Source organism: Durio zibethinus, chromosome 16, assembly GCF_047325235.1.
Source record: "Durio zibethinus cultivar Kanyao isolate XHJ-2024 chromosome 16, ASM4732523v1, whole genome shotgun sequence".
NCBI classification, from domain to species: Eukaryota; Viridiplantae; Streptophyta; class Magnoliopsida; order Malvales; family Malvaceae; genus Durio; species Durio zibethinus.
In genome coordinates this window covers 24,262,426-24,282,432 of record NC_143177.1, presented here as the reverse complement: position 1 = coordinate 24,282,432, position 20,007 = coordinate 24,262,426, and the positions used below count along the sequence as shown (strand labels likewise).

At 32.9% G+C, this 20,007-nt stretch overlaps 4 protein-coding genes across 13 annotated transcripts; 2 read left to right on the top strand and 2 right to left on the bottom strand.

Moving 5' to 3' along the window:
- Positions 1-2,237: 2,237 nt before the first annotated feature.
- On the top strand, positions 2,238-3,782 carry LOC111297967 (heavy metal-associated isoprenylated plant protein 26-like). Of its 2 annotated transcripts, none has more exons than XM_022892603.2 (2): positions 2,238-2,505; positions 3,214-3,782. In XM_022892603.2, the coding sequence occupies exons 1-2, from the start codon at positions 2,425-2,427 to the stop codon at positions 3,598-3,600; spliced, it is 468 nt and encodes a 155-aa protein (XP_022748338.1). In that variant the 5' UTR covers positions 2,238-2,424; the 3' UTR covers positions 3,601-3,782. The 2 variants fall into 2 exon arrangements, with proteins under 2 accessions (XP_022748338.1, XP_022748342.1); XM_022892607.2 differs by lacking the exon at positions 2,238-2,505 and adding an exon at positions 2,760-2,966.
- Positions 3,783-5,265: 1,483 nt separating this feature from the next.
- LOC111297944 (basic leucine zipper 23-like) lies at positions 5,266-8,509 on the bottom strand. Of its 9 annotated transcripts, none has more exons than XR_016328795.1 (4): positions 8,298-8,437; positions 6,935-7,756; positions 6,050-6,156; positions 5,266-5,650 (listed from the first exon to the last, which is right to left on the bottom strand). XR_016328795.1 is itself a non-coding variant. In XM_089745593.1 (3 exons), the coding sequence occupies exons 2-3, from the start codon at positions 7,710-7,712 to the stop codon at positions 6,149-6,151; spliced, it is 786 nt and encodes a 261-aa protein (XP_089601719.1). In that variant the 5' UTR covers positions 7,713-7,756; positions 8,298-8,509; the 3' UTR covers positions 5,807-6,148. The 9 variants fall into 9 exon arrangements, 4 of the variants coding, with proteins under 4 accessions (XP_089601719.1, XP_089601720.1, XP_089601721.1 ...); XR_002691127.2 differs by having other exon boundaries at positions 6,935-7,889; positions 8,298-8,434; XR_016328797.1 differs by having other exon boundaries at positions 6,050-6,153; positions 6,935-7,889; positions 8,298-8,434.
- A 2,765-nt stretch (positions 8,510-11,274) lies between these two features.
- Positions 11,275-13,115, top strand: LOC111297937 (uncharacterized). Its single transcript, XM_022892545.2, has 2 exons — positions 11,275-11,783; positions 11,875-13,115. Exons 1-2 carry the CDS (start codon positions 11,393-11,395, stop codon positions 12,777-12,779), a joined length of 1,296 nt encoding a protein of 431 aa, XP_022748280.2. The 5' UTR covers positions 11,275-11,392; the 3' UTR covers positions 12,780-13,115.
- LOC111297927 (protein kinase STUNTED-like) lies at positions 13,043-16,761 on the bottom strand. The gene is made up of 10 exons (XM_022892534.2): positions 15,976-16,761; positions 15,794-15,867; positions 15,587-15,705; positions 15,382-15,497; positions 14,724-15,287; positions 14,390-14,638; positions 14,137-14,300; positions 13,829-14,056; positions 13,597-13,746; positions 13,043-13,517 (listed from the first exon to the last, which is right to left on the bottom strand). Exons 1-10 carry the CDS (start codon positions 16,109-16,111, stop codon positions 13,293-13,295), a joined length of 2,025 nt encoding a protein of 674 aa, XP_022748269.2. The 5' UTR covers positions 16,112-16,761; the 3' UTR covers positions 13,043-13,292.
- Between the last annotated feature and the right edge of the window lie 3,246 nt (positions 16,762-20,007).

Genomic DNA, 20,007 nt, shown 5'->3' with positions numbered 1-20,007 from the left:
AAAAGAAAGAAAAAAAGAAAGAGTGGGTTAACGTGCTCATGCAATATGTCAGGTGATTTCACATTTCTACATTGGAGACCAGTAACACACGCAAGTTGTCATTATCTCAGAGAAGAGTCAGAGTCGATCTTCATACATAAATGTTCACATTTTTTTTAATTCGTGAAAATTTTTTTATAAGTTAAAATTAAGAGATTCAATAGCTAAAATGAATAATAATTTATAAGCTGACGTGAACCATAATATTTGATATTGAGCTAGACTATTAGAGATATGTCAATCAAAATGATGGACCCTCATTAGAGTAAAAATAAATATTATAATTTTAGAGAAAATCAATGAATATCATATCAATTATATATTATAGTTAATTTTTAGATATAATTAATCATATTATTTTTAATTTATAAAATATTTTTTATAAAATAAAATCATAAAATTTAATTGATCAAAATAAAAAATATCTCATAAATTAATATAAACCGTAACACTAAGTCATATTTAATATAGAGTGGAGGAGTCTCATGCCTATCTTTTAATTCTGGTCCTTTCTCAATGCTATTCACAAAAGGCAAACAAAGAGAAAAAAAAAAGAAGAAAAGTTGCCATTGATCGTGCAACTTTGACTGCATAATTTTGAATCGAAGTGGTACACACACACTCTCTCTCTCTCTTGTCCTTATTCACTTTAGAAACATTGAACTATACCCTTATCCTTTTTGTTTGAATCTCTTGGTTTGGTTTGCAACGTTTCTTTAATGCTAGCAAAATCAACAAGATCTGCTTTTTCTAAATTTGACTCATTCTAGCTTCCAGGAAACTCACTTCCCACAATAACTAGCCACAAACGCAACATTGACCTTTTTTTTTTTTTTTTTTTTTCAGTCATGAGAAATAGAGGGAGTGTCTGGCCTGTTTCTCCTTTTGAAATTTGAAAATCAATCAGGAAATCACCTACTTACAATAAAGTCATTTTTGTAGATACAATAAAGTCATTTTTGTAGATAAAATAATTTGTGTTATGATATTATTTATATCATATTAATATATCGTATTTTAAATTATCATATTTATAAGTATGCAAATTCATATCTATTCTATTTGGCTTTGTTTTTAACTTTAAAAGATTGTATTGTAGATCAGGCAAGTTTTCATTCACAAAAAGCACAAACGAAACTCACCCTTTTATACCTTAAATTAAAAGTAAGATCTTATATTTCCATGGAAAACATGCTCAAGTTGGATTGCGTTTGTTATATTTTAGATAGGGACCAATATAAAATTGAATCATTGTGGCTTAATTATATCTTGGTATGACTTTACCAGGGGACGTTATGCATTGTCTGATGAAATCCCATTGTAAAGTACCATTGATGCATGCAAAGTGCTTCCTAATTAAGTTGTTTACATGATCTTTTTGTTGTTGTGGTGTTAAAAATAGTCTTACATGGTGAATCAATAGTCAAAAGTTTGAAACGAATTCCAATCTTTTGACTTGGAAACGATGGGCTTTGATCTATATATCTTTCTAGAAAAGAATAAAAGTGGGCTTGAACTTGAGACATTTCTGCAAAAAATGAGGCCTGCAAATCCTACTCCAACATCGGTTCTTGACATTGATTTACAATTCTTTCATTGGGAACCAATATGTTCCACTGCCCAATTCAGGGAACTCATTGAAATATTATAAGGCCCACGACTATCTTCTATGGGAATGGGAGAGTGGGATTTAGCAATCAGTAAGGTAAAAAAAATTGCTGTAATGTTTTCTTTACTCAGGGAAAAAAACACAAAAGAAAACCCATGGGGTCCATTGTATCAAAAATTCAAAAGGGCCCATCCACCACTCAGCTTACTGCCGTGCAGCACCCAACACAAAAGCCGAGGTCCCTATTCATTAATACTACTGCCAAAAGCCATGGCCATGGCAATGGATTATGGATGGCAGGCGAGATGGTGAGGTCCATACTCCACAATGAGTGGGTGGGACCACAAACCAAGCCAAAGCGCGTGGATTCATACTCAGATCTCGCGCCAGACAACAAAAGAAGTGCACCCCCCACATTACCGTCCCGACTCAGTGTTTGGTAGTCCCCTCGTTAAAATCAAAATCATAACTCCCTACAATCACCATGTGGTCGTTTGGACACGTGGCGCAAAACTAGCCGAACACAAGAATATAGATTTCTACGAGGACAGAACACACAACTTAAAACTATGTGAGGAGATTCCCAACTGTATAATAATCATACTGTCATAATCACTCCTGGGACGGGAAAGGACACCCTTTTGAAAGGATATTTTGGTTTGCAGCATTCTTATCTTGTGTATACTGAGAGATTCTTCTACTGTTACTTTTGCAGCGTCTTCTCCCTATCAAAAGCAGGTACTTTTGAAAACAATAGGCAAAGAGAAACAAAAAAAATGGGTGCTCTGGATCATGTTTCTGACCTGTTCGACTGTTCTCGAGGCAGTTCCAAGCTCAAGAAACGTAAGCAGTTGCAGGTACAACTCTTAAAACAATCAATCCTTTCTAATATCAGCGTTTTGGGTCTAAGCTGTAGAACAAAAACTGTAATCTTGGTAAAAGCTATATTTCATTGATTGTAGATCAAAGAATCTGCTCCATTTAAATATATCAAATAGCTAAGGAAGCTTTTTTTAGTTTGGGTTTTCTTTTTTGGTTAATAAATGATCATATTTAACTGGTTTATGGTTCAGATCTGCGAATCAGAATGTTAAATCTGTCGTGTGGTATGGGTTTTTCCTTTGTTGATCTAGTAAATCAAATCTGAGAAATCTAGAAGTACTACCACTTACTACTAGCATTTAACCTTGGCGGTTTCAAAAATGGTGGAAAGAGGAAAATCCAGGGAGTCAACACATCAAATCATTAAGTTTCTTGGTTTATTTTTATGGCAATTGGCTCTATATCTATTCTTGGAGAAGTCAGATACCGCTTTCCGGTTTGTATTACATTATTGTTTCTGTTTCCCAGCAATCAGTCAGTATAATTTTAGAAAATCACTGTAAACTTATAAAAAGTTGCCTACTGTTCTTCAATTAGATGGTTATTTTGGTACATTTACTTTAAAACATCAGACATACGGACAAAACACCGTAGGATGATCTTTGCCTTCAGTGGTTAGCCGTTTTTGTCAGTGTTCTAAAACAGTTAATAATCATCAACCAACGGTAACCTTTTTTCATCAGACGGTGGAGATCAAGGTGAAAATGGACTGCGAAGGATGCGAACGCAAAGTTAAAAAATCAGTGGAAGGGATGAAAGGTGTGACGCAAGTGGACGTGGAACGCAAGGCCAACAAACTAACAGTCGTTGGTTATGTTGACCCAGCGAAGGTGGTTGCACGCGTGGCACATCGGACGGGCAAGAAGGTGGAACTATGGCCCTACGTGCCTTATGACGTGGTGGCCCACCCTTATGCTCCTGGGGTCTACGACAAGAAGGCCCCAGCTGGGTACGTTCGCAACGCTGAGGACAACCCGCAGGTCTCGCAACTCGCTCGAGCTAGCTCTACTGAAGTTAGATACACCACAGCTTTTAGCGACGAAAACCCTGCTGCTTGTAGTATTATGTGATTGATTCAGTACAATATCAAATATTTTGTGGTAGTTTGTGAAATAATTTGTGTTGAAAATTTGTTGATTTCGTTATAAATTGTACTGTTGGATCTATTCTGTTTGTGTATTTTGGATATTTGGCCAGTTGTATCAAAATGTTTAGATTTGGTTTCAATTTAATCTATTTTTTAGAGGTCAAATGCTTTCAAGGGTGTATTTCTTTTCATCTTTATGTGGTGGTGCCGAGGGTGAAAATTTTGAAATCACAGAGTTAGTGATGATCCAACAGGGAAGCCACTGATGATGGTTCACGAGTCATTTTCACATTTACTTGGATGTGAAGTGGGAACATTCAGGTCACAATAAATTTAAGCTGCATAAATGGTATGGATCATAATGCCTACAATGGTCCACACTCCACAGCTTTGACCTGCAAAATAAAGTCTGAGAGTGAGGGGCTTTCAAAACAAGCTTTTAGTTCAGTAAGATTGTACGCGCAAAACACAACATTTGCTTCAACTTTCTAGTTTGTAACAAGACATACATAATTGCATGGTTTGGAAACATAAGAAAAACACTGGTTTTGGGATGTCGACTGGCAGATTGGTCTTGGATTTACATTTTCTTCCTTTCCATGCAACCCCAATTGGATACAATTCAAGAAGGTAGATGGTGGTTGGGGGGGCTAAACCCTATTGACTCGAAGAACAAGACAAAAGCAGATGTAACTCTCGGTTCGTTGCTGATTCTATCTTTTTCAAATACGTGAACCAAATATTAAAGCCATTTTAATAGCAAAGACGAGGGGCGAAGAGCCTTTTAAAGGTTATTTTTATGAGATCATAGAAGGAAACAACCTAGAATGGTTTTAAGACGTTTCCATTGATCGATGGAGAATTGCTGAACCAATGACAAAAATCTTTTGCCTGAAAGTTGTTTCCTTCAAAAATAACGTAGTTTGCTTCGTCTTCCAGGACGAGCCTCTGATACCGCAAACGTCCTTTCAATTTTTTGGCACATACAAGTTTCTCAAGAGCATGGAAATGTTGCGGAAGGATGCAATCATAAAGTTTCCCGCTACCCTACTTCCTTAATATCGCCCCTTCCCATATCTAGCTCCTATGATTTAAATGTATTTTCATAAAAATCCATAAAATAAAAAAAAAAAACCAAAAATTAAGCAGAGAAGGGCTCGTTTTCTCAACAATATTGAACTTGCCAACCTAAAAACTTCAAATTTTTTTTTTTTTTTTTAATTTGAAAGCCACATTTCTTTTTCCATTTTGTTTCAATTATAGACTTTAGCAAGAGGCAATAAACCTATTCAAAAATCAGACTAATCGTTAAAATCTAAAAGTTAATCTAAATTTTAAAAAAATTTAGACAAAAATTTAAAAGATTTAAGCGTAACTTTTAAACCGGGTTAAATTTTAGATTGGATTTTGAATTAAAAAAATTAAAATTCAAACTCCACTCAATTTGAATAAACTTTATATAATTAAAATATTATAATTATATAAATATATATATGAATTTTTATTTTTTTACTTTTTTTAAAATAATATTTTAAAATTTTTTTATTATAAATTAAATTTAATAAATAAGCTTAAAATTTATTGAAAATATTTTTTCAATTTGAGTCAAATTTGAAATAATTTTGAGATTTAAAATATCAAATTAAACTAAACCTAAACAAGTATAAAACTATTAATACTAAATATGAATTCGACCTGGTTCATAACACCACTAGAGCGCAGCTACTTTTAAGGGCAATTATCAGTTACAACTATGAGTTTTCATCAGACATTTGTTGATCAAAACCTCAGTTAAAAAACGGCACTTCCCCCTGGAGTTTACATCTCCAGCTTTCCTAAACAGATTGCTTATGGCAAAAGCAAAGTTCCTGTGTGCTTTGTCGATACCACGCAAAACTGGAATAGGAATGGCTGAAAGCTATGCAAGCTAATTTGTAGCTTCCCATGCTACGACGGCAGGCAGTAACACTTGTAACTCACCTGCTATGGGCTCACAGTATGGAAACATCAAAGATATTCCACCTTCCCTAATTCTGTAATTCAGCAATATAACAATTCATAAAGCTTAGAAAGATATAACTAGAACTCAACCCGGGCAAACTTCAACAAAGGCAAAAGATTAAAAGATAACACACTACTCCACACAAGCACTTACAAATTTTTAAGAAAATCAGCAAACCATAGCATCATTGATAGTAAGGCAATTTATTTAGTTGAATTTAGCTTGGCAAGAAAGCAGACCGTCAGTCGCTGCTTATAAATGCTACAGGCTACAATCCAGAAGTTTCAGCTTTACAAGTTTGTTCGGCCTTAAACCATAGACTAAGAACACCATCAACTCACCTTGAATAACCCATAAGTAGGGTTAACAAAATTTTTAAAAGAAAGAACAGGAAATGAAAAGGGTAAATAAAAAAAAAAGGTAATGCAACCTGAGGGAAGAAGATAGGTGATGCATCCTAAGAAAACCGCTTGTTGGAAGACAAATATGTACCCCACGGAACATGGATAATGCTTGTCTCAACAGTTCTTCAACCTGCTGTAGATGGACGAACATTTCCCAAAAAAATAAATATCAGAATCAGAGCCACAACATACTCAAAAGCAGAGTGTTACACATTGTATGCAGCTATATTCAGTTTGGAAACGGTAAATAGAGCTCATAATATTCAGAATTGCAAGAACAAGTTCCAATATCTGTGAAAAGGCCTCTCTCTAACTATGGCTCATACACCATAAGGACTTGGACATGTCCTTTTTCTCTATGTCTTTAAACATTGCTCAGTAATACAAGTGAACCCATTTAAAACAGAGAAATCATCAACATTTTTTGTTTTTAACAATTTATGTGGTTATGAAACAAGACCCACATATTCAAATGATGTTCTAACATTCATGTTGGTTCTTGTTTCTCATGTAAATCTTTTGTCATTCCTCTACTACTCATTCTAAACTCTAATAGTTAATGGGGTTATCAACCATAAGTACTGGATGGTCGATATGTTCAGAACAATAATGAACTCTATAGTTGCAGCAAGGAAAAATGTAATAACTTCATCATATACACACAAGAGAAAAACTACTTACCACAGCCCTAACAAGGTACAAGAAACACAAACTGAGCACAATACTTTTTCTAGAAGAATAAAATTTTTGATTGGAAGTTCCAAGCCAGCAACTAGTGAAGCAAATAACTACTGCCAACATTTACAGATGGTGATAACATAAACTTTGGATAAATCATATCAGAAATTAGCTTTCCAATATCCATCATAAATTATATGAAGAGATTAAGAGCAAGAACTCCTAAATTTTACCTTTCCTCCTTTTTGTCCCAGAAGAATTGCCATTGGCCCCTGCAGTTCCAACCCCACCTGTAGAGAGCTCCTTTGCTCCAGAGTTCTGATTTGCCAGACACTGAATATTGTCGAACTCACACCCATTAAATCCTTGTCCATTAAGTGCTGCAGCTTCTCCTGTTTTACCTTCCACCCCAGGGTGAAGGCAATACATCTGATCATTGCATTGCACGTTGCAGGGATTCATCACATAAGCACCAGGCAAATTCATCATGTTAACATTACCTGTTGATTTCTGATAAGGAAATGATCCAATCTCCCCTTCAATTCTTCCTCGAATATCCACAAGCAAACACTTAAGCCTTGCAATCTCAGCCTCCAGTGCAGCCTGACCCTGCAATCTCTTCAACAGCTGCTGGTTCACTGTCCTCAAGCTCACAACCTCATCCTCCAACGAGGCTGCTCGTGCCTTAACCTTTTCCCTATACTTCCTAACAGCTTCCCGATTACCGGAAGGACGTTTCTTCAATTTCTTCTCCCTAGACCCAGCGGTGTCATCAGTAGCAGCCTTATCTTCGGTTGGGGCAGGCACAATTTTGGTATGAACATGAAGACAGGTGTGTGTATGAGAGTTATCAGGGCCAGGTGGGTTGCAAGTGTGTGTATGGGTACATGCATGAGAATCATTGAGTAATTCATTTAAAAAGCTGTCCATTGAGCAACTGCTTGGAATATCACTCGTGTTATTACCGCAAAACATTTCTTGGTTCGAAAAATCAAGCTCCCCGTCGTCCATCACAAGTAGAAATCCCCACGAGAATCAAAAGGAAACACTTATATCTAGTGAAGGAGAGATAAATTTACGATTTTGAAACTGACCCAGATTATAAATCGTGCCCAATTAACAAGTAGCAACACCAAGAAGAAAATTAAGAATATGTGAAAATTCTAATAGTTCCTGCATATATTATACCTACAAAAAAAAAACCTAATTAGACCAATTCGATTACAACCCAGAACTTTTTGCAAAGCGATCATTACAAGATACTAAAAAAACAAAGATTTTCAACTGAAAACGAATCACACAGTTATCATCAGCAAAAAGAAGAAGAAAAAAACTTACTCAGGAAAAAAAACAGCAAGTTGAACAACGGGGATGACCCAGAAAATTTTATACAATTAAGGTTCAACATGAAACTAAAAGCACAATGAATCGAAGGAATGGCATCGTTATCATAGATTCGACATAATGGAACCCCAGAAAATAAGCCGCGGCTTTTTTTAAAAAAAAAAAGCGAAAAGACTAATGACTAATGAGAAGAAAGGTAAGAATTTAGTGATAAGAAAGTGAAATCTTTTACAAGGAAGAAAAATTCTTTACCTTTAATATTGCTGAAAAGGTCAATGAAAATAGTAAATCTATGGCATTTTGAAGATTCCCAAAATGAACGAACCAGGGACAAAGACAAAATAGAGTAGACCCGCTTTGCCTTTAGTTGCAGAGATTCCAGTGGCTTCTGCTTTCATGGAGTTTTCATTGATTTCAATTTATAGGTACTTAGGGAACTTCAGTGTAAATTAAAAAATTTACATGCGGTTCTTTGAAAGGCTACGGTGTATTGTTATGAATTCAAAGGTGTGCCCTGATGTGAATAATGAGCCACGTGGATGACGAGAGCCTTATAAGTGTTCGTAGCTCGGATTGGATTCGGATCTATACTGACTATAAATAGTTTATATTTTTATTCAAATTCAATTAATCTTTAAATTTTAAGTTTTAAAATTTTTTTAATTTAATGTAAATTAAAAAAAAAAAACTTAAATTTAATTTATATAATAAAATTTTTAAATAAATAAATAAATTATATTTAATAAAATTATATTTAATTTACATATATATATATAAAATTATATATATGTAAATTAAGATTAAATCTGATCAAATTCAAATTTTAAATATTTTATTTAAAATTTAAATTAATTTAAATATTATATCATAAATTTTTTAATAATTTTTAATTTTTTGTTTAAAAATTTTTAAAATTTAAACAAAATTTTGAGTTCAAATCGGTTCAACCCTTAATCAGGTAAAGCGATAGATAGATCTTGATGATATTGGTGAAGACGGTGGGTCTGACATGGATGAGCTCATCCCATTGGAGTTTCATGGATTTTTAAGAAAGGGTGAACCAGATAGAAAACACGTAAAATTCAAAGGAATTTTGGGTCATTTTCATTTAGTAGAAAAATCCGAACCAAGCTGTGGAAAATTGTGGATTTTGGGTTAACATAGAATGGATGAAGATGGATTGGGCCCTAACTACGAAGAAATTTAAGTCATTGGGCCCCATTACAAATATTACGAATCTGGATTTCATTAATGGTTTTTGTATTTATTATTTATTTTTAAACATCGAATTTTTTAATTTTATAAATAAATTAAAATATTGACACATATTTTATTTTTTAATATATCTTAAAAAATATGTATTATCCTTTTAATGAATTTATAAAATTTAAAAATTTCACTAACAATAAATAAAATAATTTTTCTTATTTTTTATGAGTTTTTACTAACGAGTGTTGTTTAACATTTACACTATTATAACTTTTTTTAGCAAAATTTATTTATTTATTTATTTTTTTTCAAAGCAATTGACAGAAAATTATACTAGTATAAACTTTCAAGTTTTAAATTAATGGCTTTGAAAACAATAACTTTCTTAGTCAATGTGGCATGAAAGCCAACTTGGGCCACTAGGGCTAACTAAGCATGTTCGTTGGGAAGCAGCAGGGACCAGCATGGTTAACCATGCTTATGCTTGTTCCTATCATTCCACATGAACGATTAATTCATATGGTGAGATTGGAACATAAAATTATAAAATATTAAATTTATTTTTTTCAATAAATCGAGACTTCATTGATTGTATAATAATCTTTTTCCCATATGATATCATGCAAATTGAGCTCTTTCTTTTGGTCCAAGAGCATGATTCCCTACATGTGTAGCATGAGTTCTTTATGTTTCTAAACTGTGTTTTTCCAACCATGAGGAAAAGATAAATCAAAACCTTACGTACAGTTCATGTTGTTCATGCTATATCTTTTTGAATCACATGGTATCATCTTCTTGCAAACTTCTTGTGTGTGAAATAAATATTTGGCATTTAATTTTAACATGATGGAATCCATTATAGGTGAAGTGCAGTTCCTATATGCTCATTTTATTCAAAGGACGCTCTTTCACCATTCTCTCCCGTTTCTTTTTGGTACACAATTCAAGTATTAAAATCGAAATCCTCGAGAATTTTCCAAATCCTCATGAATTTTCTGTTAATCTCTCTCAAATTCAAAGCTATCTCTTTAGATTTTCATTCTTCGCCTCTTTTGATTAATGTAATAACGAACAAAATCTGAATATCAATCAAAATCTCTCTAGATAAACTTCAAAAGACACCCAAATAACTAGTAACGGAAAAAAGGAAAAAAACTCTGTTTTCTCTTCGATATTTTCCCGGAAAATTTTGTTTTCTGCATTTAAAAGACTGACCACATTACTGGGTATTTGGGTTTTTATTTCGAGAATGTCGAGGTGCTTACCCTTTCCTCCGCCGGGGTACGTGTGGAATGGAGTTAGTGGGGAGGCTCTTTTGGAACTGATTAAGGTTCGTTGTTGAGCAAACTTTTGTGCTCTCTTCGGATCTTGATCAGTTGTTACTAGTTCTAGATATGCATTGAAGTTTAAGCTTGATGATGGGTTGTTCTTTTAGTTCTCTTTCTCTTAATTTAATGGTTCTGGAACATTTATTTCCCACCCTTTTGAGGAGAAGATCAACATTGTTAAAATCGAATGTCAACAAGGATTTGATATGCTTTAATATCCTTGATGAAATTATTGAATTTACTATCGATTTCCACGGCTTTCTTGCATGATCTGTTACCTCTGCATCAATGGCACTAAGGGATTGTCTTCTAATTGTGGGTCTTCTAAAAAGTTTCTTCATAGCATGAATAATTGGTATGAATCATGCTACTGATCTGTCAAGCCTAACGAGGATATGACTGGTTTAAGACATTAGTCTGGTTGGTGAATAAAGAATCAGTCTTTAGTTAAAAAGTTTTCGGGATATCTGGAAGATAATTGAAATTATTTTAACAAAGGAGGCCGTGCTCGGGATAAAGAAAGGGTTGAGATTTGAATTTTAAATATGTTAAATAATAATTTAAATTAATTAAGTTTAAATATTAAAAATGATTGAATTTATATGTCGTAAAGTACCATATATGATCATTTTAAGTTTAAACATATTAATTTTAAATTACATCCGATTTTGTGAAATTTTATTCTAGTGTGTGTTACACCATACAATTATACCATAGAATTAATAATGAAATTGGGTTAAACACACTTCATTGGTAGCTTTATTTTTTTCTTTGCTTAATAATAAGATTTATTATGCTTTTAGTAGATTCATGCCCTATTTTAGCTTGATATTGGTCTCTTCCTCAACTTTCTTTGCATATTTTTTGCAGGTTCAGAGAGAAAGAGTGAAGGCCGAAAGGAAAAAGAAGAAGGAGAAAAGGAGAAGAAAGAAAGAGAAGAAGAAAGAAAGTGAGCAAGGAGGGATTTGGAGGAAAAAACAAGGTCATCATAAAAGGGATAAGCGTTTGAGGAGCAATGAAGGTAAAGAAAGAAGTGAAAATCAAGGTAAAAGTGAAAATGAAACCGAGGAGATGGAGACAAGCAGCCTCACGGAAGAATTTGAGCAGCCTATACCGGAAAGCCTCTACGAATCTTCAGACAACAGTCAAAGCATCCGAAGGAAGAGGAACAGCTTATCCTGCAATGAATGCCATAATCATGGTTAGTGAACATTTTTCTTCTTTATTTTCTAGTTGTTTAGTTATCTTCTGACTTCTGACCATGATATCCTCTCTTCATGTTATCACTGTAGGAAGCCTTGTTCAGATTGATTTCCAGCTGGAAAAGCATAAGACTTCTGAAGCCCTACCCTGCAAACCAGACTGCTCTACCAGGATGATGGATTCTGTAGTTCAGAAGAAGCTTGAATTACATGTTGAAGAGCAGTTTTATTCAGCTTCTATTATGCCAGCTACTGATGTCCAAGAATTTGTTCCACCAGCTTTAAAAGATCTCTGTCATTCCTCTCAGAGAGCTAGGCTCAATATGGACGAGAAATCTGAAATGACTCAGACATCATCACAATTCAAAGAGTTAGTTGTGAACTGGATTCCCCCTTCTTTGCAGATTGAGCACTTTGATGTTGGCGATCAAGAGTGGCTCTTTGAGAGGAATCCACCCAGAAGCCACATTTTGAAGACATCTAAATCTAATGTTAGCAAAGATGTCTTGCATCATGGAAACTCTATGTCATGTCACTATGATTTGTTTTTGCTCCACTATTCCACAATGGATCCTACACCTGTCAAAGAGCAAATTTCATCTGCGTCTAGTGTGCCTGATACTGACGCCCAAGAATTAGCTACACAACCTCTGAAAGTTCTCTGCCATTCTTCTTCTCAGGGAGCTGGGATTGATACTGGTGACAAGGCTGAAATAGCTCCGACGTCCAGCTGCTCTGAAATTGGCTTGCTGCAGATAGAATCTCAATTCAGAGAGTTAGTGGTGAACTGGCTTCTTCCTTCCTTGCAGTTTGAGCCCTTGGAAATTGGAGACCAAGAGTGGCTCTTCAAGACAAAGCAACCCAGGAGCGACACAACAGACACGTCTACTGCTAGTTATGATGCTTTACATCAAGGAAACTTCACTCGGTACCCACATGCTCAATACTTGCCTCAGGCTAACATGTATGCCTTGCCATATACAATACTATACTAAAACTGTTAGAGAAAATGACTTGTGTACAAGTGCAAGACATTGATTTTCCGTTTGAGAATACACATATATGTGAAGTAAAATTGTTGGTTTTGGAATGTGTAACATGCTGAAGAATCTGGCCAGAGGAACTCATCTTTCATATACTCCTGGTTTCACTCTTTATCATTACATGTAAAAATGCTCATTTGTGCATATGATTTTTATTTATTATTTGATATTTCCAGTTTCAAATTAGAACATAGTTGCTGTTGGCTCCATGTATACTATCCCTTCCGTAATTTATGTATCTACTGCACTTCAGTTTAAAGAGGTTCAATCACATCATTATTTTATTACAAGTATCTACTTCTCCAAATCACACCTCAACATTGGGTGCTTATGTTCTTTTCTTTTCTCTCGACAGTAATGGTACACACATATCCCAAAATTGGGTTTGCGGTAAACTTTGTTTTAAAACAGCTTCAGCATGCCAAAAAGAGTAAAAAGAATCTAATTGAAGCTTGATGATCTGCATCATCTTTCTTTCAAATATTCCTCCATAAAAAGATTACTGCTTTGCTCCATGCTACTAAATGATGTCGAATCGTCATCGACATCAAGCATTGCGAGACTTAAATGTAACTCTGCGCTTGAATTTGGATAAACTTCATCATCATTATGGTCTTGGCTTTCTGTGTTCTCATGTTGTGTCTCTGCCCATTTTTCAACAGTTTTTTCCCCTCTTAAGAGCTCCAGAATCTGGCCAAAGGAATGCAAAATGTAAATGAAATTTCAACCGGTTCTTAAACGTTTTAGTATGATACAAAGGCTTTATTACCTCGCTCATCTTTGGACGGAGTCTAGCTGACCTAGTTATGCAGAGGGCTGCTGCTAGAACCATTCTATGCATCTCTGTCTCATTGATATTTCCATTCAAATTAGGATCCAGTAGGCCTTTCACATCCCCACTCTCTATTATTGGCTTTGCCTGAAATCGATGTGCCTCATTAGTATAATTGATGCACATCACAAGAAGTTGAAACGACTTTTTTTTCAGACAAGATTCTTACCCACATGACCAAGCTCTGCTGGCCCTTGGAGTTTTCAAAGCTTATTGGTCTTTTTCCGGATAGCAGTTCAAGCAGAATAACACCATAAGCATAGACATCAATCTTGTTGCTAAGCTTACCATACATAAAATATTCAGGAGCTAAATACCCAAATGTTCCAACAACATCAGCTTGAGTCAGGAATGATGAATCAGTTGGTCCCCATATGGCTAGCCCAAAGTCAGATAACTGTCACATGTAAAAAACAAAGGCCAGGTGATGGATTTGTGACATATTTCACTTTCAAGTAACGATATTTCAATAATTACCTTTGGTTCAAACCCATCCGAAAGAAGAACGTTTGAAGACTTGACATCTCTATGGATAACAGGTCGAGAATACTCATTATGAAGGTAATTTAGGCTTTCAGCAATCCCAACGGCAATTTTATATCTCATTTCCCACGACAAGGCATGTTTTTCTTTGTTCTTCCCTGCAATATATGTTAGCTTGTATCGGTATGGATTAATGAGAACTTTTACGAAGCAAAAAAAAGAAACACTGATCTCATGGAAGCTTTACCATGCAGAATTTCTTCCAAGCTTCCATTAGATGATAAATCATAGACAGATATTAGATCATAATCTTTAATGCAGACACCGATTAGAGGCATGATGTGCTTATGCTTCAGTGAGGAGATTATTTCAATTTCATTGGCAAAATCCTTGCATGCCTCTTTTGATGACTTCAGGATCTTGACTGCAACAACCTTGCCATCTGGAAGGGTACCTTTATAAACACGGTTGCTCCCTCCTTTTCCAATCAGATTCTCTGCTATGAAACAGAATTTTAGCCAAAGAAAAAAAACAATAAGAAGTAAAAAAAAAGAACACATCAGTGGTTGCAAGGCAAAAACCTGAGGAGAACTGAGCAGTTGCAGCTTTTAGAACTTTATAAGTGAACCACTGGCAATCGGATAAATTTGTTTTCGGGAGTATCTCCAAGCATTTTTGCAGCTCATATTGCATAGATGAATTGATCCTATCATTCTCACCTTCACTGCCACTCAGTTCTATTTCCAATGGGTTTTCTTTGATGGTTGAACATTGAGGAGCATGATATGGGGAACGACTTGGTAAGTTCATTACCCATTGGACAACTGACATAGTCCTGGCAAGACTTGCTTGTGGTGTTGCCGAACTAGCCATCATGAGGAGGGGCCAACCAGGCAAATAGTCCATATTTTCTCCTGCAAAAAGAGAAATTGACCGCGAGGAGATTTTCTTGCCTTCATGAATAACACTCAATATCCCACTCTTTGAATCTTCACTACTGGTTCTTGATCCATCTTTGGAGTTTCGGATCCCTTCAAAACTGGATATCTCAGACCCTCCATCAGAGTCACCATATTCTGATTGGCATTCTCTACCAGCAAGGTTTCCAATCAGACAAAGACTTGGTCTTGGATCACCTTTAAGACCTGACATAATTAAAAGTAAATCTATGACTTTTGAAGACCACAGTAGAAACTAGAAACCGTTTCTTTCTTATTCCTAGGACAGGAAAAACCAAACCTGATAGTTGATTATTGTTGAACCTTCTGAAAATAATTTTTCCATTGTTGATGGCCAGAACATTGGTAGTTGTTGGCAACCGCCTTGCGCAATATCTAGCAATGGAAGTCCAACCCCTGAAAATGATTTCTGTTTTTAGAGAAATCAGAAAAGAATCACACCAATTTGAACAACTAAAAAGATTCAATCTTTAACTGCTCCTTACCCAAGAGAACTATGCTTTCTTATACCCACAACTAAAGCTACAGCAGCATAGTTCCTTGCTTCTCTAATCAAAACTTTTCGCCTCGAATTTCCTTTAAAAATCTGGCCTTTAAGATCTACCTGAAACCGAAGTATGAAAAATCTGATTATAATCAATCATGTTTTCATTCTTTGAAGTTAAAATGCCGAGTTGTTGACAATGAACCACCTTCTTTACAGAGCACAGGCCTTCATATGCTTCTAAATAACCGTCTAACAACAACTTCTCTCCCAAACCATGATCTACATTGAAATTTCATATTAGAACAAAAAACCTTTTAAAAGAAAACTACTTAATGAGGAAACCTTTCACAACATGTAAATTGGGTGGTAAGTAATGAAAGGCCTTACCAGAACTCCGGGAAACATGAACTGCAACAACAGAATCTCCAGGTTCTGCAACATTTACAAGAGACCACCTAAGCAAATCCCTGCTTTGACCATCTATTCGAATCCCAACCAACACATTTCTCTTCTCACTAGGCATATTTTCTTCTCTTCTTGCTCAGTTACTACCTCAAATTCAAGCATATAAATATTCTTCTAAATTCTGCAAATCAATCCCTTTTAAGAACCTTACCAGCTTCTGAAATATTCATTTTAATCTCGGCATAGAAAGAACCACCATCACCATGGTCACCCAAAAGCACTAGGCACTTTACAAGTTAACACTTTATGATTATAAGTGGAAACCCCATTAACATATTTTTATCTGAAAACCCAAACTCTTCAAGAAAACAAAAACTCAGGTAGAAGAGATAGAGATAACCATAAGCTATTGTTTGAATCAAAGAATAAAGATAAACAAAAGAAGACAATTGAATTAGTAACTAAATTTTGTACCAATGCATTCTTTGTATAGAAAAAAATGTTTTAAAAATTTTATTGCCGCCAGATAACATCACCCTTTTACCTGCTGCAACCAATTTCAAGACTCATTATACATATAAAGAATTGGGTGATGATAAAGATATTCAAGCTACTTTTTTTTTTTTTTTTACATGTGAATTTAATTCTAAAAAAGGGTTATTAGTGACGAAATTCTTCAGATAAAGTGTCGGTAAAACAAGAGAAAAAGGAAAGAAGGAATTCCCGCGAAGAATGGGCAACGAATTCCAGTGTTGAATTAAAGATAGCAGAAATAGGGACAATTTTTTTTTTATTAATTTTGAGTTCGTTAAAAGAACCGGCAAATTTCGCGCGAAACCCATGGTCTCAGGTCGTTTTGGGGACCAAAACCAAGCAATGAAGTGACGCAAGCGAAACTTTTACCGGCTATTGCGGGTTGACAAGCACTTACTGTTGACTCGTGCTTTTCTACTTTCCATTGCCAACGGTAATTTTATTTTATTTTTGTAGAATTCAAAAAATAAACTAGGTTTTTGGCTTATTATTACTTATAAAATTAAAAATAAAAATTTTAATTAAACTAAAATTATAATTAAGAGCATTCAAACGGTATTTTTTTTATAATTAAAACTTTTATTCTAATTAATAAGTGGTTGATTCAATTGGTTAAGATTCTTTTTTTTCGATGAAAAAATTTCGGATTAGAGTTTTGTTGGTGATCACTTGTTGGCGTTATCTCGAATGTATGACCTATCGCTACTTATCTTAGACTATCAGATACTATATATTTTTATTCTGATATGAGAGATTGAATAGCTTATTTATATTTAGATTTTTTTTACCAAAAAAAAAATTATTCTAACTATAAAAAGTTTGTTCTTTGTATCATGAAATTAAAATAGTGGAAAATCATATCATTATTTTTTATATTTATTGTTCAGTTTTTTTTTAAAATGGAATATTTCAGTGTTTCTTAATTATAAACTATACATTTTTTTTTTTCAAATAGCCAGTTTAATTTCAAAAAAAAAAAAAAATTCATGAACAGACTAGTTTAAATTTTGAATTTTTTTAAATGAAATATTCAAAATTTTATAATTACAATTTTTTTCTCTAAATAATTCCTAGGATGCGTTTTTCTCGATTTAACCTTGATTTTCATTTTCTAGACAAAAATTGATAATTACTTCTCGTGCTGGAGGACAAAAAAAAATTATCAAATGCAAAGAACATTTCACAATACTTCTTTTTCTCAATCGATACGACATGAGAATCATTCTTTATCTGAAAAATAAAAACAATAACGTTGATGTGATTGTTCTGATTAAATATATAAAAAATTATCAAATACATTATGAAAATTTTAAATTTCATGCATGAACGATTGCATATATTTTTTAAAATATATTTTAAAAATTGAAAAGTTAATTAAAAATAAAAAGAAGATATGAACAATTTTTTTTTGGCCAAAGGGTTTTAATATTTGAGATAAGTCAATGAGGTAGCTAGTTATTAATTAATTAGGTGATAAATGATAATAGAAAAGTCAAGAACTAAATTGAATTAAAGCATGTTAATCGTAAGTTTTATAATTATCAAAGCCCTAGTTACCATCATTACATGACTTAGATCCTTTTGGACTAAATAATTAACAATAAATTCGTATTCATTAATCACATTTAAATTATTTTAAAATAAATTTGAGGTCGAAAAATAAATATACGATTGAATTTAAATTTTATTTTAATTGATTTATTTAGTTGATATAATATTCGATAAATTTAAATTTTATATTTTTTTATTTTTATATTACAATAATCAATTTTTTAATATTAAAATAAATAATTAAATATATAATTTAAGTATGAAATTTAAAAGTGACATGAAAAAAGAATCTTTAACTTGAAATAAAGGCAAATCACATTTTATAAATGAGGAAAACTTTGGATGGTGAGGTGACATGACATGACTTGTTATTTTCCCAATTTAATTTTCATCACTCTTAAGCAGGTGGCAAACCTAAGCTAAGTAGCATTTTAAATTTTTTTTTTTTTGGTATACCTATGTATGTATGTAAAAGAATTTAATTTCTTGCAATAATGTAAATGGTGTTAGTACTTTTAATTAAATCGAGTAGATAATACTCTATCTGTTTCATTTTTTTATCCATATTTTTTTTGGAAATATTCTAAAATTATTTTTTTAATATTTAAAATTCTTAATTTTTTATATTTTAAAATTATTTTTTATGATTTTTTCTACTTTTTGATATTAAAAATTATGAAATTTTAATTTTATAAAAAAATTTTAAAATTTAATATTAAATATATTAAAATAAAAAAATTTTTCTTAAATTTCATAAAAATTGATGAATATTTTGAGGGAATAGTATTCAATTTATTTAAAGGCAGAGAAAGAGAAAAAAAAAATGATGACTAGACATTGAAAGAGTAGTGCCAACCACTTGATGGAAAAAACAAGAATCACACGTGTATTTTGCGTCAGCAGATCCGCCGACTAATACCCCACAGTATGCCACGTGTACTTCAACATAAGAGTCAATGCTCGGGAAAGCTAAGCATAATTAATAATTTAAAGCACACAGTTAATGATCAAATTTTTAGGTTGAAAATTTACATAAAAATCTTGATGAGAAAAATAATATAAAGAAAAACCATCTTCATGAACCTTAATCATATTATAATACTTGTATTTTTCACTTTTTATGCTTAAGTCTAATAAAATAATATCGTCTGATAAAATTTTTTTTTATTATGTTATCAAATGAATCTTAAAATGATCAAAAATAATTTTATGCTTAAAAAAAAAAAAACTTTCGTTGAAACAAAGAGAAATAGTATTGAAGTTTTTGTTGATAAAGTATTAAATTTTTAATTTTAATGATAATATTTAAATTTGATAATTTTGAATAAAAAAATGAATGAAGATTAAATTTTTAATTTTGTTATAATCCATGTGGGCATGGAATATATATATATATATATTTATAGAAAAGGATAAATCATTTTATACCAAAAAAATTTACTTTTTTTTTTATAATTATTTGTTTTAATAGATTCAAAAAATAAGATTAAATTGTTTTTTTTTTCATTTTTACTTGTCTTGATTCTTTCCCTATGAAATCGTATATGAATGTTATGTTAATTAATTTGAATACTTATTGGTAGTTTCTACATTCCTATCAAAAATAATATAAATCGTATATTCTTTTTTATAATTGAATTTATTTGAATTTAAATTTTAATCACTGAAATTAAGAATTTAATATTCTACCAACAGATCATATGACCGTCAACACATAAATTATAAATTCTAATCGACAAGTGGTAAAATAGAAAATAAGATTTTCAACAAACCATTCTATGTATAATTATATAGCATCCATGATTTGAGTTTTTGGCTTGTGTTATATAAAATTTGATGGACCAACTACTAGGATACGTTGGGTACTTAATTAGGCATAGTATCCTGAATTAGGAGGAAATGACTCTCATTCCTGAGACTGATAAAGAC